General features: G+C 42.5%; 2 protein-coding genes across 2 annotated transcripts in view; one reads left to right on the top strand and one right to left on the bottom strand.

Annotated features, from left to right (window-relative positions):
* Positions 1-4,232: 4,232 nt before the first annotated feature.
* RPL30 (ribosomal protein L30) lies at positions 4,233-8,096 on the top strand. The gene is made up of 5 exons (XM_082279885.1): positions 4,233-4,330; positions 4,418-4,468; positions 5,363-5,508; positions 6,614-6,744; positions 7,989-8,096. The coding sequence occupies exons 2-5, from the start codon at positions 4,448-4,450 to the stop codon at positions 8,036-8,038; spliced, it is 348 nt and encodes a 115-aa protein (XP_082136011.1). The 5' UTR covers positions 4,233-4,330; positions 4,418-4,447; the 3' UTR covers positions 8,039-8,096.
* A 1,810-nt stretch (positions 8,097-9,906) lies between these two features.
* The window catches only part of MATN2 (matrilin 2), a gene marked incomplete at both ends in the record, with an annotated part of 60,803 nt that continues 44,756 nt past the window's right edge, over positions 9,907-25,953 (bottom strand). The window contains 12 exons of the mRNA XM_082282643.1: positions 9,907-9,957; positions 12,842-12,939; positions 13,178-13,282; positions 13,833-13,904; positions 17,910-18,062; positions 20,550-20,963; positions 22,894-23,016; positions 23,182-23,304; positions 23,771-23,893; positions 24,058-24,180; positions 24,274-24,396; positions 24,488-24,610. Of these exons, the coding sequence (XP_082138769.1) occupies positions 9,907-9,957; positions 12,842-12,939; positions 13,178-13,282; positions 13,833-13,904; positions 17,910-18,062; positions 20,550-20,963; positions 22,894-23,016; positions 23,182-23,304; positions 23,771-23,893; positions 24,058-24,180; positions 24,274-24,396; positions 24,488-24,610 (1,631 nt within the window). The remainder of the gene's footprint in view (positions 9,958-12,841; positions 12,940-13,177; positions 13,283-13,832; positions 13,905-17,909; positions 18,063-20,549; positions 20,964-22,893; positions 23,017-23,181; positions 23,305-23,770; positions 23,894-24,057; positions 24,181-24,273; positions 24,397-24,487; positions 24,611-25,953) is intronic.

The following is a 25,953-nucleotide window of genomic DNA, read 5'->3' as shown; positions in this document are numbered from 1 at the left end:
TCCACCAGTGATTTTTCTTGCAGTGTTCTCATTCCCTAATTCATACCTCTAACTGGTGCTTTCTTACACAACCTTGTCAGCATTTTAGTGGGGAAAAGTGGTGAAAGAACTTCAAGACCACTGCTCTCTGAATTAAGTTCTCTCTCTTTGTTGGAAATCTTGCTCCTACCCTCTCTTCAGGCAAGCACAGAGTTAGGCCAGGGTGAGGAGTGGTCCTGCTTTCCCCAAGTACTCTGCATTCCCTGCATGCTCATCTTCACTGCCAAACTGAGCATCAGCCTGCAGAGCCCTTGAGCCAGAGTAACACTGACTCAGCCTGAGAAGCAGTTGACCTCCCTGGCTGAGCATGGTGGGGCAGGCAGCGGGGACCACAGTGCCTGCTCTTAGTGCTGGGAGGGGTGCCACTGCTTTTTCTGAGGTTTCCAGCCGCTCCCTGGATTGCTCCGGCTTGAGACTTGTTTGTTGGAGATGAGACATTGCTGCTTCCCTGCCTTTGTCCATCTCTGCTGTATCACGACCTCGTTGTGGAGGGGAGCTCAAGATCCCGTGCTGAGGGTGCCTGGGTGCCAAACTTTCCCTGATGTGCCTTCCCTCATTCCTTAATTCTCAAACAGCTGCTGTCAAGGCCCATCCACTCCCAGCTGCTGTTTTTAACAAAACAGTGGCTGTATAATATTGTTTAAGGAATTTTAGTGGGGCAAAAGCATTTTCTTTCTTCTAGTGTAATTTTCATCTGATTTGGACTGGCCCTTTGTCTTTATAAAGGACGTTTTATGGACCACAGAGCCCCAGGAGAGGCCTTCACAGAAGGGAGATTTGGGGGGTGAAAGACAATAGTGCCCATTTCTGCATGTATTCCCACCGCCCCCAGCCTAATCCTTATTCACTCTAGATTTAGGGACAGAATTTAGGGTCCAGTGCCAAAAGTGTCTGTCAGAAAGTTCTTTCCGAAATGCAGAGATTTTTAAAAAGCACATTACTGGAAAGAACTAGTTTTATAAACTGCTAAGGGAAGTACTTTGTTCTCTCCTAACCTGAGTGGAGGTTGCAGGGTACCCTTGGAAACAGCTCCCTCTCCCGGAGACATGCATGGCTCCCACATCTTGCAAGGTGTCCTAAATCCTGGAATAGTCAAAAGGAATGGCACCGAGGACTTCAACAAGAACGAGAATTTCAACAAGAACAGAAGACGAATGTTTCACCAGACCACAGCCAACCGAGTAAAAGAATAAAGAGTTAAAAGCAAAGTCAGAGTTTGATGGGGAATAACAGCAATGCACCTGAGGGATGGGACAAGGGGAAAAAGAGGAACAGGAAAAGAAAGACATAGAACGGAGTTTTCTTTTCAGTTGCCAAAGAAAAGTTCGAAGTATACTTCAAAATTAATTTAATCATACTCTGTAAAGGACGAAACTATTTTGTTTCAATAAAAGAAATTGGACTATAGAGACACATCAAAATGTAACATTTTTATATTATTATTTATATACTACATGGATCATTTATGTGCTTAATAGAGACATTATTCCCAGAGAATTTTACCTTTAGAGATGGAGTTAGTCTGAGTTCGTTTCACTTGGGATATTTCAACTCCACTTAAGTTTGGTGACATACCTTTCTAACATACCTTTATCTCAGTGTTAGCAGTTTAGATGTTAATCTAGGTGCTTAAACTGATCAGTCAAAACCTAAGGTTGTTACCCAGAAAAAAAAAGTTTGGGATGATGGTTTGCATTTTGACCAAAGGATGCCTGTCACTGAGAAGGCCATCCTGTTGGAAATATTTTGGTAAGGTCTGTGATCATACACCAGGAAAAGGTTACCAAGGAGGTAGCCATACCTCCAGGAGAAGGGCATAGTAGTATATATTGCTATAAATTATTTCCCTTATTTGAAATAAGATCTATTAATATAAGCATACTAAAATAATTGAATGCAACGTTTTGTCTCATCCTTTTAGTTTGTTGCTCCATATTCCATATTGATAAAGGCATCAAACTTCCAACAAGCACAATACATTCCCATGCTTGTGCTAACCTGGGCGAGTCTAACAAAGCTCCTACGCTAGTTTTGCAATTTCATAAGAAATATACACGCTGGGATGCCTTTCCGGTGCAGTGTGTTAAGAGCACAAAGTCACACCAGCCAGCAGACCTGCTGTCTTGAGGCTGGATCTCTGAGCATCCTCTAGAGGGATGTCACAGGCAACCCCCGCAGCTCACACTCTGAGCATCCACACTGCTCATCCCTGCAGGCGCCAGCTGAGCTGGTGCTCTCTGCTGCTCCCTGCGCCAGCCTGGGGTGCTTGTTCTAGGGTGGACAGCACTGTGGGATCGAGCACAAATGTCCTTGGCCTGAAAATGGGAGCTTCATGTCACGGCCGTGTTCCCAAACAGTGCAGTGCGTGTGTGCTCAGTGAGATGGTTTTCAAGCTGGTGGTTTCCAGAGTGCACGGGGAGGCAGGAGGAGGTTTCCCTGCACTGTAACTCCGGCAGAGCCATAGCCTGAGCTGCATGGGGATGGGATGTTCTGGTGATACTCTGCCTGAAGTACTGTATTCAGCTCTGGGGTCCCCAGCACAGGAAGGACATCGACCTGTTGGACTGAGTCCAGAGCAGGCCATCAAGAGGATTAGAGGGGTGGAGCACTTCTCCTATGAGGAAAGGCTGAGAGAATTGGGATTGTTCAGCCTGGAAAAGAGAAGGCTTTGGGATGACCTGATTGTGGCCTTCCAGTACCTGAAGGGGACCTACAGGAAAGATGGAGAGAGACTTTTTTTCCACAAGAGCATGTAGTGGTAGTGACAGGAAAAAGGGAATGGCTTCAAACTGAAAAGAGATTAGACACTGGGAGGAAGCTTTTTACTGTGAAGGTGGTGAAGACACTGGTGCAGGTGCTGTGGATGCTCCCCAATCCCCGGGAGGTGTTCAAGGCCAGGTTGGATGGGGCTCTGAGCAACCTGGTCTAGCGGAAGATGGCACGGCAGCGGGGCTGGAACTAGATGAGCTTTAAGGCCCCTAGCAACCCAGGCTATTCTGTGATTCCATAATGGGAAGCTCAGGCCGCTACGGCTCTTCCCTCATGAGCGCCTGAAACCTTCCGCTAGGCTGTGATGTGAAACACGCGTTCAAAGCCGCTCTGCTTTTGGGAGGGACACGGCGGAGATGAGAAAAGGCAGAAGCAGTCAGCCGGCCACACCCTCAGCCGAGCCCGCCCCTCAGCCGGCCACACCCTCAGCCGAGCCCGGCCCTCAGCCGAGCCCTGTCCCTCAGCCGAGCCCCGCTCCTCAGCCGAGCCCCGCCCCGCAGCCGAGCCCGGCCCGCAGCCGAGCCCCGCCCCTCAGCCGAGCCCCGCCCCTCAGCCGAGCCCTGTCCCTCAGCCGAGCCCGGCCCTCAGCCGGCCACACCCTCAGCCGAGCCCCGCCCCGCAGCCGAGCCCCGCCCCTCAGCCGAGCCCCGCCCCGCAGCCGAGCCCCGCCCCTCAGCCGAGCCCGCCCCTCAGCCGAGCCCCGCCCCGCAGCCGAGCCCCGCCCCGCAGCCGAGCCCCGCCCCTCAGCCGAGCCCGGCCCTCAGCCGAGCCCGGCCCTCAGCCGAGCCCGGCCCCGCAGCCGAGCCCAGCCCGCAGCCGAGCCCCGCCCCGCAGCCGAGCCCTGTCCCTCAGCCGAGCCCTGTCCCTCAGCCGGCCACACCCTCAGCCGAGCCCCGCCCCTCAGCCGAGCCCGCTCCTCAGCCGAGCCCTGTCCCGCAGCCGAGCCCGCCCCGCAGCCGAGTCCCGCTCCTCAGCCGAGCCCGCCCCGCAGCCGAGCCCCGCCCCTCAGCCGAGCCCGCCCCGCAGCCGAGCCCGCCCCGCAGCCGAGCCCCGCCCCGCAGCCGAGCCCCGTCCCGCAGCCGAGCCCCGTCCCGCAGCCGAGCCCGCCCCGCAGCCGAGTCCCGCCCCTCAGCCGAGCCCGCCCCGCAGCCGAGCCCCGCCCCGCAGCCGAGCCCCGTCCCGCAGCCGAGCCCCGTCCCGCAGCCGAGCCCGCCCCGCAGCCGAGTCCCGCCCCTCAGCCGAGCCCGCCCCGCAGCCGAGCCCCGCCCCGCAGCCGAGCCCTGTCCCGCAGCCGAGCCCCGCCCACACAGGCTCGGCCTCCTCCCCCGTTCAGCCAGGCCCCGCCCACATGCACACAGTGCCCGCCCCCGTTCAGTCAGGCTCCGCCCCGCCCCGCGGCCGACGTGGGCCGGGGCCGGGAGTGTGCGCGCGGCTCTCGCGAGAGCTGCTGTGGGGTTCGCGCGGTGCTTGCTGGGAGCTCGCTCCTTTCTGGCGGCCCGGCCATCTTGGCGGCGCGTCTGCGGTGAGCGGGGTCGGGCCGGGGGCGCGGGGGCCGCTGCGGGCGCTGTTGCCGGGTTCTGACCGCTCCCCTCCATCCCCTGTGTTCCAGGTACCGCCCGACCCCGCGCGAGGCAGCAACATGGTGGCCGCGAAGAAGACGGTGAGTGAGAGCGGGGCCGCGCCGGGCGCACGTGGTGGCGGGGGGGGGTCCGGGCAGCGCCGTGGTGCGGTGGGGGGACCCCGGCATGGCCTGGGTTGGAGGCCGGGGGTGTTGGGGGGCCCTTGGGCACAGCTCGTCGCGTCCCTCAGAGCTCGGATCGTGCCCTCCTGACACTGGCCGCGCCCCTCGGCCGCTTCCCGCCGGGCTCGCTGTTCTCGGGTCTCTCCCGTGCGGTGTCCCGGGGTGCTTGCAGAGCCCCTGAGGTGGTGCCGAGTTCCTAGTGCGGGTGGAGTTCAGGTTTTGCCTTTCCTGCCATGTTCTGGCCTTTCTTCAGAGTGGCTCTGACAGATCTGGGTTTGTTGTTCAAAGCGGTGGCCCCGTCCGTGCAAATGCGCCTAATCTGTTGTGAGCATCACGCTCACCTGTTGTAATATCAGTTTAGTATTATACAGAATCACTTCTTTCTGTTGCCCCATATAACGTTGTCATTGTGCACCCTGGGGAGAGACCGATTAAACCTGTCTTAGATTTGCAAGGCAGAAGTGGTATTTACTTGGCCTTGACCAACTGAGCTTGACAAGAGCCTCTCCGATATGCGCAGATGTCACTGATTGATGTAGATAGCAGCAACAGTGCTTTGAGATGTATTTTCCTATTGTGAGAGATGGGGGTAAGAAAGAACTTTCTGAACTTGTGAAAACACAGTATCAACAACGCCCTTATCCATAAGCTTTCTTATACTCAAGTAACTGATTGGCTTTTCTTATTCCATGTTTCACATTATAGGGAGATTATGAAAAATGCATGTATTTGAAATTTCTTTAATTTTTAATGTTCTCCATTGTTTTGAAAATTGTGAAGTAACACAATAATGCTTTTTTACTTCTTCTTCAGAAAAAGTCCCTGGAGTCCATCAACTCCAGGCTTCAGCTGGTTATGAAAAGTGGCAAATATGTGCTTGGGTACAAACAGACCCTGAAAATGATTCGTCAGGGCAAGGCCAAGTTGGTCATCCTTGCCAACAACTGTCCTGCTTTGAGGTAAGCAGATGCGTGAGAAAATAATTCTAAAACGGGCTCTTTGTACAAATGCATTTTGTGCTTTATGCTAATTTCTCCAATGACTTAAAACAGAGGACTTTGCTGACATATTCTAGCGTGCTCTGAAATAAAAGTGACAGGTAATTTGCTGTGTAATGATTTCATGTCTAGAAGTGTCAAAATGCTTCCTGGTATTTTTCTAGCTTTCTAATTCAAGGAGTTTGGACTAGATAAAGTACTGGAAGCTTTTCACACTTGATAGCATTCACTAAGGGTGTAATGAGGCTGAATTCCCACGTTTTTCCAAAGTAGTGTATTGGAAAATAATTTTACAGCTAGGAAAACTGATAATTTATTTAAAATGTTTGAAGCACACAAAATTTGCTATTGAAGTTAGTTATAAATTTGGGGTCCTGGCCAGTGAAACTGGTTTTTTGAGAATGTAATCTCTACTAATACCGTGACATTTTCCTCATTGAATATCCGGGCCCTTTCTGTTGTCAAGGGATATTGACAGGCTCAAGAAAATGTAAATGTGAAACGCAGAAATTAGATACTTGAGAAATAGTAGGACTGTTACAGTAGGCAGCAATCCCAAATATTAGTGGGGATCCCAAAAGCGCTTAGGAAACATTGACTGCTAGACTCTCCTAATGGAACTCAGAAGAGAGGGCAGTATAGATGGACTTTTTGTTTTAAATTAAAATACACAGTTCCTTTTTCAGCTAGCAACAGCTGTATCTGTTCAGCATCTGGCCACCAGTGGGCATCAACATTAACTCTCTTAGTTTATGCACTTTGGCACAGCTCCTATGGCCTTTCAGAGGTCTGCAAGTGCTGAAACTTTTTACCGTGTAGAAATGAGCCTGTGTAGGAGCAGCCTGAAGGGTTTGTTGTTACAAACCTTCAGCAGACGTCTGAGTAAAGGTTCCTGAGCCACAACCCCAGGGTGATTTTGCCTTGCAAGGAACAGATGTGTTTCTCTGGGTGGGAAGGAGAAGCATCTTAAGGTTTAAGTGTGGTAGGGGTTAAAGTTGCTCTCTCTGTATTGCAGTCACTCAGAATTGTTTGTGGGTACTGCTAACACCCAGTTTTTGGATTTCAGAAAATCAGAGATTGAGTACTACGCTATGCTTGCCAAGACTGGTGTCCATCATTATAGTGGGAACAACATTGAATTGGGCACAGCATGCGGAAAATACTACAGAGTGTGCACACTGGCCATCATCGACCCAGGTAATTCCCACCTACAGTGTAGGGACCAAATGAGGAGGTGTCTGTGGATCCTCCCTTCTCCTGTGAGTGGCAGCACTGAGCAAGGAACGAGTAGGAGTGATGACACATTTTACTGCCTTTTTCCATCAGGTTTAACACGTAATTATAATTTCCTCTGACCAAGATCCTGTTCTTCTTTTGTGAGTCCTAGGTTCTTAGAACCTGGAAGGACTGCTGCTTCTCTTCTCTTGCTAAGCCCTGTGAGCATTTTGTCTACTTGTCAATCTGTAGGGAGGTTTCTGTGTCTGAGAAGTAACTGTATGGGACCTGTTTCTGAACCCCTAAGCTAGGACATGAACTTGCACAACATGCTGTTTACAACAGCCCTGTTTTACTGTTCTTAATCTAAGACAAAGGATTATGACTTGTCCTGTTTCCCAGAATAATACATAGAAAAATAACCAATAGGCAGGTGGATATTCATCAAGGGATGAAAATTATATTAAACACTTCATTTTAAAACTGTAAGTTTGTATGTAATTACTGTGGTTTGGTAGCAGTCTTTGTCCCAGAGAGTTGCTCAGATTCCTTATATAGAATGCTAAGTAGGTGACTTCCCATCCTCTTTCCAGAATGTTTTAAGAGAAGAATCAATCCCATGTTCTGTTGACCAGAATGCATACTCATGGGTTTAATGATTTCTGTAATAACTTAAACCAAATAATAGCTGTTCCCTAAGTCACAATGATTTGAATTTCCTAGTTCTTCAGAAAACTTTATTTAGCTTGCTTGTATTCAACTAGTAGCTGTAAACTTAGTTTTCAAAATGTCACTTTAAGGTTTGGTTTTGGGTGGGGTGAGAGCTGCAAGTAAATCCTAATGCTCTGTATCTAACAATGCGAATATTCTCGCTGTCCTGATATTTCTGTGATCAGGGGAGGCTAGACATTCGCTATAGTAAAACTATGCATTGTGTCCTCCAGGACTAGATTGTTGTTCTAGTACTGGCTTTGTAAATGCTGGTGACAGGTGCATAATTACTGGAAAATACTCTATTTGGATTAGAAAAACACAGTTACAAGTATTTTTTTATCAATCCATCAAAATTACTTGCTTTTTTCCTAAGCAGGCTATCTGTTGCTTTTAAATTGTTTTCTTTTTCTAGACTCACTGTGGTGGTTTTATGGGTGGGTTTTTTTCTTATTTTTATTCCTAAAATCATCTTTCTGTGGGACCTCTTTTAACTGTACATTTTTGTTTTACAGGTGACTCTGACATCATTAGAAGCATGCCAGAACAAACCAGTGAGAAGTAAATGCTGTAAAGGTGTTATTTCTACAATAAAACTGGTTACAGATATCTTTTAAGAAAAATTTGTATTATACCTTTGTTGGTTTTAGGGAACAAACTTTATAAATTAAGATTCATTACCATTGCTGTGCTTCCTGTTCTGTTAAGAAATAACCTTCACATGGCAAAATTTGCCCTTCGTTCTGTAGGAGTTGTGGATCTTGAGAGGTAAGTGAAGGAAGGCTTGATCATGGCAAGTACGGTGCCAAATCCCAACTGGCTAGGGCTTCCTTTGTGTTTGCTTTTGGAGTGCTAATGCAAACACAGGGCATAATGTGAGGGACAGTAGCAAATTTGGGATGTTGGTGGGGGGTCCTAAAGGGTTTACTTACATTAAAATAATTCACACTGTTTTTACCAAGTGAATCAAGTACTAATGTGCATTATTCCCTTTGTCTTTTCCTTCCAAGAGTACATATCTGTAAAAGGGCAAACAGGATATAGCTTCTAGATGTGTAGGTGTGTAACATACACTTTCAGTAAGATACCACTTAACTTCATAGAGCAGTTTTTAAATTAGTAGCTTTTTTTTTTTTTTTTTTTTTTAGTTTTCTGAAGATGCTGGAGACAGATAAGTTGGTGTTCTCGAGTCACAATTGCTGAGAGCATCAGTATCTTAAGAGATTTGTGCCTGTTTTGTGTGATACCATGACTGCAGGATGTTCCTTATTACTAGGGATTGTTAAATGAAGTGCCAGTGCTTTTCTGACATGTGGTGAAAGAAACACCTCATGAAAATCAGAAGGTACCTGTAACCTCACAATTCCAAAGTATACCGAAGTACCAGGTACCTGTCAAAGCTTGCTGTTGGGTATCCATGCACGCTCATCAGCTTATCTGAGATCACTTAATCACTTCAGTTCTGCTGCAACTACTTCTGTTATAAAATGGATGAAGTTGTGCATTGCCATTTGGAGATAGTCAAGAGGCAAACTCCAGTGTGTGTCAAAGCAAAAGAGGAAGTGCTGGTGTCTTTACCTATTAAACCACAAATCCAGATGAGTTGCAGCCAGGGGGAGGGAGTGAGACTTAAAGACACTTCAGTTGGCGACAATAGAAGCAATTTGCTGGGTTTGGTTGTGTTTAGTGTTTGACAGACAGGTGTGCAGCTAGGTGAATTGACCAAATAATGCTTTCAGAATTAATATATTACTTGCATTCAGGAAAGAGAATCTGAATACTGACCAAAGGACAGCAGGGAGAAGTTGGATAGTCTGGTCACGATAAGAAAAAGTTCTTGAAACTTCAGGTTGTGATGCCCTGATAATCCAGCAGACTTCCCACTTTAAACACTGACTTTCATCACAGTTCAAACACAGAATTTGTATTTTTACTTCCTCCTGATTTCAGTAGTTACTCTTGTTTGAAGAATCCAAGTCAAGCCTAATGGCTGTGAATGCTGTCCCACTTGTTCTGTGTATTTATGTATACATAAAACTATATATATACACACAAACTGTGCTTAAGATACTAAGAGGGGAGGAGGGAAATACAGAAAAGAAAGCCAAATAAATTCATTCCCTAAAATTACTTCAAAACATGGAGGTTTCACTTCAAAAAATAACAGCATTTTATTATTTTGCATAGCTTATTTCAGTTGTTCTGCTTAATTAGAACTTTTGCTAGTTACTAAATTGTTTATATAAAATTTTCAACATTTCTTATTTGTTCAATGCAAGACGGAACACATGGTGTATAGATGCAAGGATCCAAAATATTCTTTTCAACTTCAGACACAAAGATTTGTTATTTTACTTGGAACCAGTTTACGAAAATAGCTCTGACAGGTCTGTATGTATAAATATACAGTGTAGCATACACTTAAAATTCTGATCAGTATTTTAGCCTGTTTTCCAAGTCTTCCATTCTCTTCGTCATTTCTTCCAGTAGATAAAAGTTAAGGAAAGAGAGCTACTGATAGGATGCACTAATAGAAAAAGTCAGCTGCCTGATTGCTGTGGTCCATAAGCATTTTCTTGTTTCTCCTCTGACTCCCAGTAGTTTCTTATATGATACTCCCCTGTATTTTGTTATGATTTGATGAGCTGAGTTGAGAAAGCTGTGTGAAGCCCCATTCCTTAACAGGCATATCTTAACATGGAGTTCAGACTGCAGCTTATTAAAAAGGCTGGTTCTGAAAATTGATTGCTTTTCTCTCTTTTACAGGGAAGATTAATATTTATCTAGTTAATGCTGTTTAAAAAATGTTTCACTTAATCACAGGGAAAACTGCATGTAACTTAACAGTAGATTATAAAACTATGGGGCTCTGAGACCCCAGTAAGAAGTCTGTCTGCTCCTCATGATCTGCTTCTGCCCACATTTGTGATGGTGGTTTCCAGACAAATGTGGAATAGAATGCAACCAACTCCATGGCATCTAGGGCTGGTTCCATTTCCAGTAAGAAGCTGTAGCAAGGCAAAGTAGTGTTACAGCATCCCTTTCCTGATAAGCACTCCCAGTTGGCAGGAATTCTGTCTGCTGCAGGAAGAGGTTGGACCAATAGGGTTTACTTCAGCATCTCTCTCTGAGTGCCATGGAAAGGCTGCAGCCAGGGGAAGCTGAGAGGAAGAGGAGGCCTGTCATCAAGGGAAAACTGAAGGCACTGAGATCTACCTCAGAAGGATGAATTTGCTGCACCCCATTCCTTGCTTGTTTGACTAGGGTCTTGATTTCAACATCTTAAGGTCTTACACAAGGGAAGATAGAGAACTGGGCATATAGATTGGGATCTTGGAATGTTGCTGTTAGGAATTTTTTGGGGCAGACAGGCAAACTGGCCTCTTGAGTTTGGCCAGAACAGCAGGGACATGTACTATGTCCCCCCACTGACAGCAGGAGAATCTCTTGCTAGTAAGAGTGGGTATCCTGCTTCTGTGTGTGTTCAGTCTGCCTGGACATGGGGTTTGGTAATTTCTCATCTGTCTGCTGCAGCAAGGATTACTCTGTGCATTGGAGCACCATGTGAACTGCATTCTCTTCAACAACTGTATTTCTCAAGTGTTCACAGAGGCAAAGTTCAAGCAGTGAAACTGCACTCAACCACTTACAGAAGTTAATGTGGTTGGACACAAAACAGTTTGGACTGGTCCCTCTAAATTTGTATTGTGTAACTGGAGCTACTTTTGTAGCCAGTTCTTGGTCCCCCACCCCTCAGGTATCTGGATGAGGGGTCTGCAGTTATCAAGAACTAATGTATCATCTCCTACCTGAGCTGCTCTTGAGATAAGGCAGAGAAATTATGTTTCTAATAAAGAGGAAACTGGATGGTTCATACTCTGTTCAAAGCAGTGCCTGCACAGCGCTCTGAGAAAGTGCTTAGCACTGTTCCTATCAGAATTCCTAGTCTCTGGCTCAGTGTTGACAGGTTTTCATGACCTTGAGTCCTTGGAGTAGAAATCACAGGGTTGCCTGGTCAAATGGTAAAGCAAAAAACCACATGTTGCTAAGCTGCTAAGCTTAGCAACTAAATTCTTTGAGTAAGCCCGGAGTTCCTCATAGCCCAGCTGCAGTAGATTACAGTAAAGTGCTTCTCCTGAAGGGGCAAGAATTGGTCTCCTTTCTTGTTGGCATGCAGGTTGGAACTCTGTCATGCAACACTTAAGGGTGTGGGAAATTACCTAGAATTTTTTCTCTGAAGTCGTCTGGAGAAGTCCTGTCAGAGAAGTATGTGTGTTGATGAGAATTTGAAATGCCTAGCAATAACCTTACATGACAGCTTTCTCCTTTATGAAATCTGCTTTGCATGGAGTAATTTAATCAAGTGATTAGAACATAATTTAAAGTGTCTACCAAAGGATTCACTTGGGAAGGTGAGAGAGGCTGGCTGCTGCAGGGAAGGTCTGAACTGGTAGGCAATGTATCTGCATCAGGTTACCAGCCACCAGGGCTCTGCTTGCCTTACTCTGGACAGACTGTTCACAGGTACCTCGGTCTGAAGCTGTGCTTGTCTAGGAAGCACACAGCTACGAGCTGTTGACATCACTGCACTCTTCTGTACAGATAATAAGGGCTTACTGCTCTCGTACCGTTACAGAACTCGGGTAGAAGATGGGATGTACTATTTATTTGATCAGAAGCAGCTTTCATGAAGAAAACAGGAATTTGCTGCATAAATACTGCATGATGAGTTGTATTGCCAGTTTGCTGCTGTTGTTTCCTGAGATGTGGTGGATGTTACAGGTAGTGTAAAGGCTGCTGTACTAAAATCTCCCTTGAAAAAAACAGACTAACTGGGGGGCAGAAGCTACTGATTTGCACTTCGTTAAGTTTTATCTGCATTTCTTTTAATGCAAAATCAACCAAACCTGAGTACTCTTGATTTTCTCTTCATCTGGAGTATGGTTATAAATGATTCACTGCATCTGGTGCCTTACCAAGTAGTTCAGAAGGGAAACATCTTCTGTACTCTTGACACCTGTAGCCAGTAAATGCTATTTCAGTACCATCTGAAGAAGTAACCCAAAGCAAAGTGTGTTAGTCTTGAATTTGACCAGCCCTTTCTTTGCTGTCCCTGAATGTGTTTTACTGTTAGGGGTTATTAAAATTCAAGATCCTTATTAATATTTTGCTCCCTTCTATGAAGCAGAAGCAGATTAAAAGTCTTAAAGGCCTTGCTTCTTGGAAACTATCTATTACGTAGTTTAGATTTTCATTACAATGAACTCATTTTAGCTATGGACACAGTTTAGACGATGCAAAAAAATTTAGTTTGTTTTAACCTGTCTTTCTTATCTTACATGTAAAAAACCAGTTACTCAGAAAGGATATATCGCTGGGTGAGTTTTCTTACTTCACTGGTTGCATAGTTCTGGAATGTCACAAGGTTTTCACATTTGCACTGGTCGTTATCTTTTGAAGCTTTTGCTGAAAAACAGAAACACTTAGGCATAGGCTAAATGCTGAACAAATTGAATAGAATGGAGAGGAAATGACAAGGAATTATAAATGCAGAGCAGGTTTAATACAGCTTCCTGTTCTCAAAACAGGTCGACATCCAAAGGGTGAGGCAGATTCTGTCAGTACTGGAAAACAGTACACAATGTGTAGTCCCATATATTCAAAGAACAGTCTGGATTATTCTAAACAAAGGTAACACGATTACCTGTTGTTGAGTGAATGTGACTGTCTTCAAAAAGATACTTGTGGTGTACTGCAAGATGTGGACAGTCAATGACATCTGTGATGGCTATTGTGGTTGATTCAGGTCCTGCAGGAAACCCCCCAAAAGTCTAAAAATCAAACCCACTAAATTATAATTTTATTTTGTTTTCTACTCACATGCAGAGTTCTCCTTAATTAGTAAATAATCTCACTAATTGCAGTGAGGATCATTCAAGGAAAGGACTAGGGATACAAAGATGTGAAGGAACCAAGCTGTTAGGCTGTATTTACTGTATACGTGATTTAAGTTGTGGGTTGCAGAACTGAAAGGGAATTGTGAAGGTTTCTGTGAGAAACAGAAGTGATTGAAAGCTAAACATGCTTAAAGTGTCAAGCACAGTGTTGAACTACAAGGTTCCCCATGAAGCATTTCAGTTGGATGGTGTAAGAAGCATGCAGCCATGCTTTTGTTACAGTGAATCTCCATTCTTTGTGCTGCAGAAAGGAGGGTGACTGGGAGGGGTGAGGAGGCAGGAACGTGGGATGAACCACTTTGGCTGAATCATGAGGGTTCTCTACAGAAGGCAGCATGAAGAGGCAACTTAGCAGTGACTGGGGAGACAGCAGGACAGGACACTTGAGTTAAAACAGCCAACCTGAAGGCTGTGGACCAGTCTTATGAAGCCTCCCAGATGATGCATCCTGCTGGTGAGGTGACTCTTTCAAGGCTGGTAGATAGAAATCGCCAAAGGAAATGATATCACAAAAGGAGCAATAAAAATATTCACATTCTGTAGAAATGGAGATGTTTCTTGCCAGTAACTTGGTGTTTGTCTCTCATAACACATGGAGAATGCCTCATACCTGTGCAATTTAGAAGAGGTCCAGTGTTGATGGAAACTCCAGGACTTGCCCTTCAACTCAGACTATCAGAGGAACCCTTCCAAAACCAGAAGTGATTATTTAATAATAGTGAAGCAATCTGAAATGACAGCAATCTACTTTGTGTCCTATAGTGAAAATTCTTTCATGTTTCATTATAATCCATCATCCTTTGGGATGAACTGAATAAGAATAAGAACTGCTTGGAGAAAGGAAAAGTTTCTTCAGTTTTCTTCTTTTTAATTAGAAACCTTGATCAGGGAGTTGGGAGTTTCTAGATGAGAAGTGTGCAGTAGAGTCTATTTGATACACTACAGTTTTAAGCAAAAATATGCGTTTCTAATTCATGAAGCACCGCCTTTAAAAGGTAAGGATTTATTTCAGAGTCCACACCCCGATCTTTTTAGTCAAGAGATTGAGAAGAAACAACTGTTTGATTTGAGGTACCTCAGTCGTTGTGTGCCCTGCCCCTTTCTTGCCGCCAGAGGGCAGTGTGGGGGCAGCTTCAGTTCCTTAGGAATGGGTCTTTTGCTAGGAAATGAACACCTTCGACTGACTGGAGCCCTTCATGGCCCAGATGAGCTGAAGAGGAGGTATTTAACAACTGCACGACTTGACCGATGATGCCAGGGTGGATGGAGCATCTGGGACACGCTCCCTGCTCTGGAACCCAGAGGTCTTTCCCTGAAAGTGAATGCATGGGGGGTAAAAGGTGACAGTGCAAACTCTCCTGATATTGTATGAATATGCAGCAGGGAGATGGAAGATGCTTCTGTGACATCCAGGTTTGCTATAACTATTAGGATGGCTGCTGGTTTACTCAGTTTTGATAGATGCACAATAATATACAGCTGTGCTAAGTTGCACTGGGAAGGAGATGAGGCTCTCTTGAGTGGAGGTTGGAATTAGTGAGCATGAATATCAGGGAAAAACAGATGAGTGGTTGAATAAGACCAGAGATCAGGCAGCAGAACTATAGTCTTTATCTGTATATAGATATAGATATAGATATCTCAGTCTGCATGGGAACCAGCTGCTGGAAGGAACTCAGATTTTGGACGAGAGTTCAGGGCAGAGAGGTGTGGGATGAGATCACAAGGGAATGAAACAAACTAGAAGTGGAGTCTAGCTGAAGGATGATCAGGTGGGAGCATGGATGGCGAAGATTTCTGTTGTAGGAGAGATGAAACAGGTAAGATGAATCTTGAGTGTTTGACCCTGGGTAATGACTTGCTCTAGAAGTTGTTCAGGAGCTGCAAGCTAATGAGGGGGTTGTTTAGGAAGGGCAGAGGAACTGACCTGAAATGTTTGAGCTTTGGACACATGGCAGATATGGACAGAAAGTTAGGGACAGAAAAAAACAGAGATGCACTGGTAGAGGTGTGGCAGGAGGTCTCCAGTATAGGGTGGGAATTGGGCATTTCAGAAACTGCTCTTCAGGCTTCAGAAGCTGGTGTTGGGGCTCTAAGATTTGTAATCTCATTGCCTCTGTGCAGCTGAATAAACACAAGTGGTGACAGAGACTGATCATCCTGAATCCCTTGGTGTAGTCAGTGCAATGAATAAATTTGTTCGGGAACAATGCTGAAGTTGGATGTTCGTTTTTAGTGTTCTGTTTCATAACAAAACACAAGTAATTTGTTAGAAGGAGCCTGTGAGAAAGTGTCATCAAAAGCAGTGTCTGAATATTTGCTGAACTGATAACAATCTGCAATTTGGAAGGAAAACAGAATGTTAACCAGCTGGCTGCTGAGTACTGTCATCTGATCAGGGCTGGGGTCTTGTGACAAAAATAGTATATGACCATGTAATTAAAAGCTCCCATGTGCACATGCTCAGAACAGGGGTGAAGCTGCAATCATATTGAGTGCATATTATGTATGACATTGCCAGAGCCTCGTTAGTGCTTCCAGTCAGATGAGAAATTAACATTAACCAAGGCAATGAATGGGAGCCTTCCAACTGAATTCCTCTTAATAAGAGGCAAGAGAGAAAAAACCCCTCCTTTTTTTGCCTTTACTACTAGTCATCAAGAATAATTAATAGTAATCAGCAGCTATTCTACAAGCAGATGCTTTCTTGCAGAATGAAAGAAAAAGGCCTTACCCCCAAAAAAACATTTGGAGGGCTCCTGCTTTAGTTGGAAACATGCATTACATCCACAGCTGGGACTAAGGATGAGAGGCTTTGTCAGTGGAGTCCATGAGGTTCAGAGGATCGCCCACTGTCCTCACAGGCTGGAGCATCAGAAGACCTCAGCTAAGGATGAAGGCTGGAGTAAATATAAAGGTTACTGCTATTGCAAAGGAGGAGAAAAATTGGGCTGTAAACAACAGAAGGTAAAAAAAAAAAAGCCAACTTTTAGATTGTGTAACAGGTTTGGAGGCAGAATTTCCAGTGGAGTGAGTTGATGAGTAATAGGCAGTCCTGGAGTGTCCAGAAAAACAAGGCTTTGTCAGTCCTCGGTTGACAGGTGTGAGGCATTCACTGCCTGTTGTTGAGAGAGGGGGAGGACAGTGCTGCCCAGTTACCAGCGGTGTAGACAAGAAACTGCCACAGAGGGGCAGGATTTACTTATTTTTTCATGTTGTAAATAATGTAGTTGAAAAAAAAAAAAAAGGTGATTTCTAACCACTGTTGTGGGTACCTGAAGGATGCATTTCCATCACTGAGCTCTGGGGTTTGCTAATCAGCGAGAATTATTATACTGGGGTTTGCTAATGAGTGAGAATTATTGTTCTGGCTGCCAGATAGTTTTGGCTTTGGCATCTCCAAAAGCTTTTAAGATGACATGCTGTCATCAGAAGATTATCTGCCTGATAAGGTTAATTGAACTGACTTGGTTTTATGTTATCATAGTATTTATTATTTCAGAAAGATGAAACTAGGACTTCTTAGGACTGAAAGACAAAGAGTATGCAAGAAAAAGCTAAGAAACATCCTCAAAGTCTTTTACAGATTCTTCTTTGAGATCTGTATAAAGAAATGTCCTGCAGCTAATTTTATATAGTAATGTTAAAGAAGAAAAAAGAGCAAAACCTGTTTGCATTTAATTCCGAGAAAAACAACCAGATAAAAGCTAGTGAAAATTAAATAATCTTGCACAATTCTAGTCCCATGACTAACATCATTCCATGTGTTGTTTCTGAATTTTGCTTCAGGTACCAGTTTGAATGTACAAAAACTACTGAGTCTTGGGAATGTGTGAGTGGCAGAGATATGCTGTTCTCTCTGGCTGAATAGCTTTCATCCCATCTCAAATTCCCCCTTCCCCTTGCAAAACTTCATCTGGGAATGTTTATATACAAGCTGTTTGCTCCAGAGTGAAGAAGGGTGCTTTCTGAAAAAAACCTTCCACATTTGTGTAGCAAAACTCAGAGCTTATGCATAACTGAAATCCACTCTTTGTAGGTGTGAGTTCAATGAACTATTTTTCATTTTCTATAACTACACACAACAGCTCTTGATGATTTATTTTGCTGTGGTTTAGGTTTTTGCTGTTGGTCTTGGGAATTTTTTTTTATTCTCATTAAGGTATTACAAATCCCTGCTTATTTTCCCACATTCCTAATGAAATAGATCACGTTTATTTGGTGGAGTGGGGTTCACTGCGTGGCTGACTTAACTGTAGAAACAGAAAAGAGAAGGAGCAATTGATTCTTCTAGGCATAGAATTGTACATCTTATGCAACCTTTATGAAAATAAAGGGAAGATAATCACTAATACATTTACCCACTGATGGATTAACGGTATATATTCTTCACATATTAAAGGGCAGAAAAATCCATAAAGCGAAACACCTGTAAACATTCAGTTCTCGTCTATCTCAAGGGATATGGAATTTTGTTACCTGCACAGATTTGAGCTCTTAGCTCTTCACTTATGTCCTCCAGAGCTGTGAAATCCTCAGCATAGAAGAGATGTTTATATGATGGCTCAGAAGCAATTTCCAGCAGTTCTTCCTCAATTGCTTTTCCTATTCCAATGGCATAGATGATTATACCTAGATTCAAAAGAAATTGCACATATTTATTATTCAGCAGTTCTAATTCTAAGCACTTGTTAATCCATGAAAGGAAAATATGAGAGAAAGGGAGAGCACAAGAAATGCATATTCTATGTAACTTCAAAATAAGTGAAGAGGCTTAATATGCTTTAATTACTCTTGTTTGCTGTAATTACACTATAACACAGTTTTTGTGTTAAAGAGATGACACTTGCCTGGCCACTACTGATAGTAAATGGTCCCAGAAGGAGTATTACAATCCAAGAGAATCGCACAGCTCAGCCTCACAATTGCACTGCAAGTCCCTGGTTTGTGTGTGTCTGTAGGGTCTATGCAATGCAGCAAATTACTGGGCTGATGGGAACACCTGCCACATATTAGCAGATGGGGCAGAATCTTGAAAGGTGGCAGTAATTTTTCAGAAAAATGCTTAAGTGTTTCATTGAAATCCTCAGAGCACATTGAGACTCGATTCTTGCTCTCTAAGGGGCACTAACAGGCTGGAAGGCCCACTCAAGAGGGTAAGAATGGGAAAACAAACAATTTGTGGGGCTAGGAAAGAAAGAGCCTTACAACAGGGATGCTCAGGACAAGTATTTCCACAGCAGAGGTGCTAGGGAGAAGGTAAGTGAGGATGTGTAGTTTACTTAACCCTGGAAGCCAGAAGAAGGAAGTGGTTCAGAGCCCTCTCACCAGATAGATTTTAAACAAGCAATAACTACAAAGCAGAAATCTTCAATAACTTCTTTTTCAGCAGTTATTTTTTTTATGCTCATGAGCATATGATCTGATATAACATTTCTCTTTACATCAGTTCTGGCTTAGAAAGTGTCCACTACTAGTACTGATTTTGTGATTCATAATACAGCTATGAGGTTTACAGGTCTTTTATACAATTCAAGAGAAGAAGATGCCTTCTCTGGTTGGTTTCAGATAAAACTTGGGATGAGGAGGTTTGATATCTTTATTTAACATAGGGTAATAGCTGCTGCACACTCACTCAATCACAACTTTTAACCTTTTTGCTGAAGAATCATGGGCCTGATAATATTACAAAATACACATTTAACAAGTTTTTAACTTTTAACATAAATATCTCCTTACTTTTCTTCATGAATCTGCCTACCATTGCACTTTAGCCAGGAAAGGAAAATGTTCAACAGAAGCTGATTCAATGTAATGAATGCACCAGTCATGCTGAAGTTTGTTGCTATTTAAAGACTTGGGGATATCAGTGATAAAGTCAAGGTCCATTTCATATTGAGCTTTACTCTATCGGCTATGCTGCAATTACACAGGGGATGGGTTTGGCTTGTAGCATTGCAGAGCCAGTGTAAGCGGTCCAGAGCTGAGGTTTCATTCAGCAAATAAGAAAGCTGGCTTGTACTTCTTTCCTACTTCTGTAAATCCTCCATGCAATTTCAAACATCCCACTAGTAAGCCTCTAAATGTTTTGGGGTTTTTTTAAGTTATTTTAAAACCCACTTTATCTTTCATTGTAATGACACTCTTGTTAGCACATGCCCTTCTCATATCCTTGGATGTTTTTCCCATTTCTCCTTACAGAGAGGTATTGGTCCTAAATAATGCTCTACTGATCATGTATCAAATTCTGATTGATAGGTCATATCAATAAAATGAGCACAGAAAAAAAGATGTGCAGAATCTTTTAAAGTCTGGCTATTTTCTCTGTGTTGTGGCCCATCAGCCATGGTTCTTAAAGCAGTTTCTAATAAAATTTTAAAAAAAAGTTTTGCGAAGAAGAAGGGGATAGTTTATTTTCTTGACAAGTTTTGAAAATTTTCAGTTGACTTGGCTAAACAGATGAAAAGTTTCTGATTTGTGGTACAGGTGTCCTAGAGGATGGATTTCTGCCCAAACATATTCAAAATTAAAAATCACCAGTCTTCAGTCACATTTCAGCATATAGGCATGTAGAAACAGTAGGATAGACAGCACTACAGCTATATTCTTTCAAAAAGAGTCATCTTCCTTCCAGAACACCACTAGAACTATAAAACTGTTTAAAAATAAAGAATATACCCTGTAAACAAAAATATAGCCAATTATTACCCTAGTATTTCTCACAAGAATAGATTTCTGTATTTTGAAGAGACAGCTTAGGGTTTCTTTTATTGTTTTCCTAGAATTTTTGATGAAGTTCCCAGGTCTCTGTATCAAATGTCTACCCTTAGTGGATATGTTCAGGGCACCCAGGGCATGCCAGGTGGGTGGCACCATTACCTGTGGTGAGACATTCCCTATGGGTCCTGCTCTAGGGATGATGCACATCCACAAGGGCAGCAAAGGCCTTTGTGAACACAGAGGTCTGATGTGCAGGACAGTGGTCACTGTACTGGCCAGACTGCTGTGGCAAACACTCTCTCGATTAGCACACACCATAGCACATCCAAACTGTTACTACATCTTATTTCTAACAATTTTTGCCTTTTAGAATGAGACACCAAAAACATCTCCACTTACCACGTTGCTTTGCTCTGGTAGCCCACTCAGAGACCTCATCCTGGGCTCGTCCATCCGTAAACACAATGGAGATTCGAGGGACATTTGCTGAAAATGGTCTTGCTCCTTCTGTTTCTGTGAAGCTTCTCTCACACATTTGCCTCAGCGCCAGTCCTGTCATGGAACCTCGACCCATGTATTTCATTTGTGACACAGCTTTCTTCATGTCTTTGGCTGAGCTGAACTGCTTTAATGTAAACTCTGTACGAACCTCAGTGGAATACTGAAGCAAACCAACTCGAGCAGCTTTGGGTGAAATCTCAAGTGTATCCAAGATTCCTGAGACAAATTGTTTTACACTTTCAAAATTATCCTCTCCAAGACTTTTTGATCCATCAATCACAAATACCAGGTCAACTGGGCCTTCAGTGCATCCTGTGAAATGAGCAGCAGAGTGTTCAGACCAAGAAAAAACTCCACTAAGCTGGGAAAGGGATCCAGATACCCTGGAAAAAGCTCAGAGATCATCTAAAGTACCCTGATCCTGGCTCATCCTACTGTGCCAGTGTGTCTGAAGATGTTGTGTACAGGCTGTATCAAAAGCTAAGAGTGTGCCTGTGACTGAGAATTTAACAAAAATATCATCACAGTGAATATTTACTGAGATTTTTCTGCTTTGCAGAATACTACAACTTTTAAAAATGCAGCAACAATCAGTAGATGTTAGCAATTACTCTTAAGTGGAGAGAACTGAAGAACATAGCTAGCATATAGACACAGTTGTCAGAATTTTCTTCCAGGGATAAGCCCATATACTGACTTTGCATTTGTCAAATTTGTCAGCACTGAGAGACACAGAAGAGAATCATTGAAGCTGCATTTGTGTTGCAGGAGTTATAAAATAGTTAAAATCTAATTATTGAGAGAATCAGAATTGGCTAGATAAGGGGTTTTTTGCTTGTAACTGTCTACCAATTTTGTAATTAGAAGGCTTATGTATTGCTGCAATTAACCTTCTCCAGTTTACCCATTAGAGCTGGGAGTTTGTCAGAAGAATTTGTATTTCCCGTACTTTCTGGCAAATGCACATGCAAAAATCAAAGCAGTTTCTAGGTACTGGGCATCAGTAATGAGGTTAGGGAATTTAGAGATTGGAGAATGCCTTCCTAGCTGCAGACTGCTTCTGCCAGGTGGGTTGTTTTGGTTTGGTTTTTTTTTTATTCCGGAAAGGAATTGCCTTCAGCAGGCAAATATTAGTGTGCTTTGTGCAAAGGCTAGCTGTAGAGATACTCAGCTCCTATTGGATCAATGTAGTTTCCAGAAGAATATGCCACCCTAAGGAATGTAAGATTTGCTTCTTAGTCTGGACCAAATAAACTTTGACCTCCACTCACCTCTGATCTTCGTACAGGAAGAATGCTGTAAGCACTACACAAAAGAGAACTGTGCAGCAGAAATTACTCTGCAGAAATTACTGGAGATGTTTTTTACCAAGCCACTATACGAATAAGGGATTTTCAGCTTTACAGCCTGGACTTTTCTTCTTAGAAAATATCTATTTTAAAACTGTTCAAGAATTCCTTTCTGCAGTCATCTGAGAAAAAGACACCTCACATGTACTAAGGTGATGAAAATGCAATGAGTATACATATCACAACCACCTCAATACTACTGCATAAGTCAAGAAAGGGCAGCAGTTCATGGTGCATGGTGTTTGTTAGGATTGAGAACAGCGAGAACTTGTTACCATTCTTTTGGTAATCACAGTCCCCTCAACTAAGGCATCCATTTTTAGCAGAATAAATGTTTTTACTCAGTTCCAGTAGAATTTCTTCTTCAAGTATGAAGAGATTATGAGATAAATGCATGTCATGTTGAAAGATAAGCAAATAGAATTAATGATATTTTAAGGTAAAAGATCCACAGTATATGAACCTGATTAAAATGCACATTCCTTGATAATAAGATTCCCCTTTGGTTTTTTCCTGATGTTTCAAAAGAATTATTATTTTACTCAACACTGTACCAAAACAACTCTTCCAATTTGATAGATTTTTGCTTAGGAGGGCATCAAGTTAATGGTTTGAGACATTTTCTGCCACACACATATGCTCTTAGCTTTCAAATATTATATCATGTTTGAAATAAGAAGTTGCAGCAGTATTCAAAGCCAGTTGGATGGGGCTTGGAGACACCTGGTCTAGTAGAAGGTGTTCTTGCCCACAGCAGGGAGATGCAACTAGATGATCTTCAGTAAGGTTCATTCCAACGTTAACCATTCTATGATTCTATAATTTTTTGGAAGTGAAGTAAATTAATTTTAGAAATCAAAGAAACAAATGTGTTCTAAATAAAATGTACTTACTTCTGCATGTTTTCTGATCCTCTTTTAGTACATATCCCTCCTGGCATTTGCAGATATAGGAATCATCATTATTAACACAAGCATATTCACAACCATGGTCAACTGATTTGCAGACATCTTTATCTAGGAAAAATTGAAGTATTTATCTATATTCTATTTAACATTTTATAAATTCAAAGACTCCAAACATGATATCTGAAGAACAGATGACAAAGGAGTATAAGATCTTTGCTTATTTATGTAGCAATGCCAGAGAAGAGTGGCTGACAGACATGATGAGTTACTTACATCGACACGTCTTCCCATCTCGTCGCAGAACAAAGCCCTCATGGCACTGACAGCTGTATGAGTTGTTATTATTAATGCACATATGTTCACAGCCATGCTCAATGGATTTACACAGGTCTTTATCTGAGAATTGTTAAGAGAATTCCCTTATTAGACCATTTTTCAAATACAAAACTGTCATGAACAAGCCTTGAGTGAAATTAGTCTGTTATTTCTTTTAAGACTCAAAAACGTATTCCCCATGAAAGTTTCAGCTACTCACTCCTGGATGTTTTCCTGTCTTGCCTCAATATAAATCCCTTGTGGCACTGATACATGTATGAATCGCCAGTTGGAACACAGACATGTTCACAACCATGGGTGACTGTTTTGCAGACATTTTAAACTTGGAATAATGAAAATTGTATTTAGCACAGTTAGCTAAGTAAATAACTTTCACTAAATATAAAAAATTTGGCAATAGTTCTTCATGAAGGAGCTCACTTACATGAAGCTGATTCTATAATAAAGACACAAATAACACACTACTGTTGTGCAGTGTGTTTCATTAACAGTTCAGGAAGTACAAACCAAAGATTAAATAACTTACTCCTGCAAGTTTTTCCATCTTCTCTCAGTATGAAGTCTTCATGACACTTGCAGACATAGGAATCATCAGTATTAACACAAATATGTTCACAGCCATGGTCAACCAAGTTGCAAGCATCTTTATCTGAGAAGAGTGGACAGGGTTTGTGAGGTGAGGCTTGTTAGGGAGACATGGTATCATTTTTAGAAGCCCAAATAGTTGGAAGTCACAAACATACACGTGTACTTGCACCCACAACACTTGAAAGCCTCAAATAAAATCATACTTTTATAGCTCAGGCTACTCACATCTACATGTCTTTCCATCTTCCTTCAGTATGAATTTTTCATGACACTGGCAGATGTAGGAATCTCCAGTATTCACACAAACTTGTTCACAGCCATGGTCAACTGAGTTGCAAATGTCCTTGTCTGCAAACAGAAGAGTTGGCAGTCAGCACACATCAGTAGAGGCCTTCATTATTATATGTGTAATTCATCCAATCAAGTTCTTGTGCTACTTACTTCTGCAGGTTTTCCCATCTTCTCTCAGTAGGAACCCATCATGGCATTTGCAGGTATATGAATCACCAGAATTAACACAAACATGTTCACAGCCATGGTTGACTGATTTGCAAAAATCTTTATCTAAAAACAGATGACAGCTTTTGCTGGTTAGTGCACTTCTACACAAGCATGAGCTGCAGATAAGTATGTTGATAAATATCAGACTACTTACTTTTGCAAGTTTTTCCATCTTCTCTTAGCAGGAATCCCTCTTGGCACTTACAAACAAATGAATCACCAGCACTAGCACACACATGTTCACAGCCATGGCTGACTGATTTGCAAATATCCTTACCTAGGAACAGTTAGATAATATTTATGTGGCTTGTTAGTTAAACTTTTTTTTTATAAATGCAAAGACTGGGGGGTTAATCCTACAAGCAAAAAAAGATGGAAGCTTGTAACTGAAAGCAAATCTCTGGCTAGTTAAATGGTGGACATCCTATCTTACATTTGCATATGAATTCTTTATCATCTGACCAGAACTTCATGGTTTGGATGACCTTCAACTGAAAATAAACCATTTTAGGATTAATCTGACTAGATTAAGGAGGAGGAGGACTTTACATTAAGAGCACTAAGAGTGAAAGGAGGGAATAATTTAGTACAGTCATTTAGCACAAATTCATGCTGGTAAAAACAAAACTAAGAAAAACACCACAGGACATGATTTAACCATAATTCTTAAAATCCTTACATAAGTGCCAAGAGTCTACATAAACAAAACCTGAAAGAATAGGAAGTACTTATTTAAGACGATAAATAAAATCTAACTGGATTGCTGAAAATTTATGCGAGGACTTTGTATGACTGCAATGTTAAACCAGTTGGTTAAAACCTCTTCAAAAAGGACAGATGGAGAGAAAGTGCAGAAGAAAGTGGAGCAATCTATCAGCATTCCCTTTTTCTTCTTTATGCAACACAAAAGAAAATATCAGTTCCTAAGGGAGAACTACCTTTACACAAAAAGTGGAAGAGTCCTGACAGCCAAGTTCAACTTGACTCTTGAGGATTATATTTTTACAAGAACTTCAATCTGAGCCAAATTTCATGGGGATCTCCTGCTACCAAAACAAAAATTCCAAAAGCTACTACATAAGACAATCTTTTAACTCAAAAATAATTATATTTAAGATGTGGCAATCTAAACTAGATCCCGTCATAGTGGATAAAAGAGAAATTATAATGTAAGTAAAAATTAGCATCTGCTTATACACAGCTGTGTACAACTTGGACATACTTGTTTATAAACAGAATCAAATACCCACCTTCTATTACTTTAGAAGGATGAATTTTGCATCGCTGAAAGCAAATATGAGCCAGATGATTTTGGGATTTGGGGGGGGGGGGGGGAATAATAATAATAATAAAAAGCATCAATGATTGCACTATTTAAGGTTATTTTACTAGACACCCCCCAAAAATGTAGTCTCACAATCTAAAAAGAATGCCAGGGTAGTTAAAAATTTAGAAATTGAAGTTGAAAACAGCTATAAGATTTGAAAAATGACTGAAAGAAAGAAACATTCACAGTATTTACTGAATGTGAAAATATTAGGAATTTGAAAACACTGAAATAATAAGAAAAAGGACAAGGGAGTAGATGGCCAACTAAATAAAGGGTAGTATGAATACATT

The sequence above is a fragment of the Coloeus monedula genome (genome assembly GCF_965178545.1).
Source record: "Coloeus monedula genome assembly, chromosome: 1".
NCBI lineage: Eukaryota > Metazoa > Chordata > Aves > Passeriformes > Corvidae > Coloeus > Coloeus monedula.
The sequence above is the reverse complement of the archived record's forward strand: the minus strand, read 5'-3'. Positions and strand labels throughout refer to the sequence as shown.

Excerpts from the sequence above, each read along its gene's own strand:
- RPL30 (XM_082279885.1), top strand. The coding sequence starts at position 4,448 with ATGGTGGCCGCGAAGAAGACG. Across the intron at positions 4,469-5,362 it reads TGGTGGCCGCGAAGAAGACG|AAAAAGTCCCTGGAGTCCAT; the intron begins GTGAGTGAGAGC and ends CTTCTTCTTCAG. Across the intron at positions 6,745-7,988 it reads ACTGGCCATCATCGACCCAG|GTGACTCTGACATCATTAGA; the intron begins GTAATTCCCACC and ends TTTGTTTTACAG.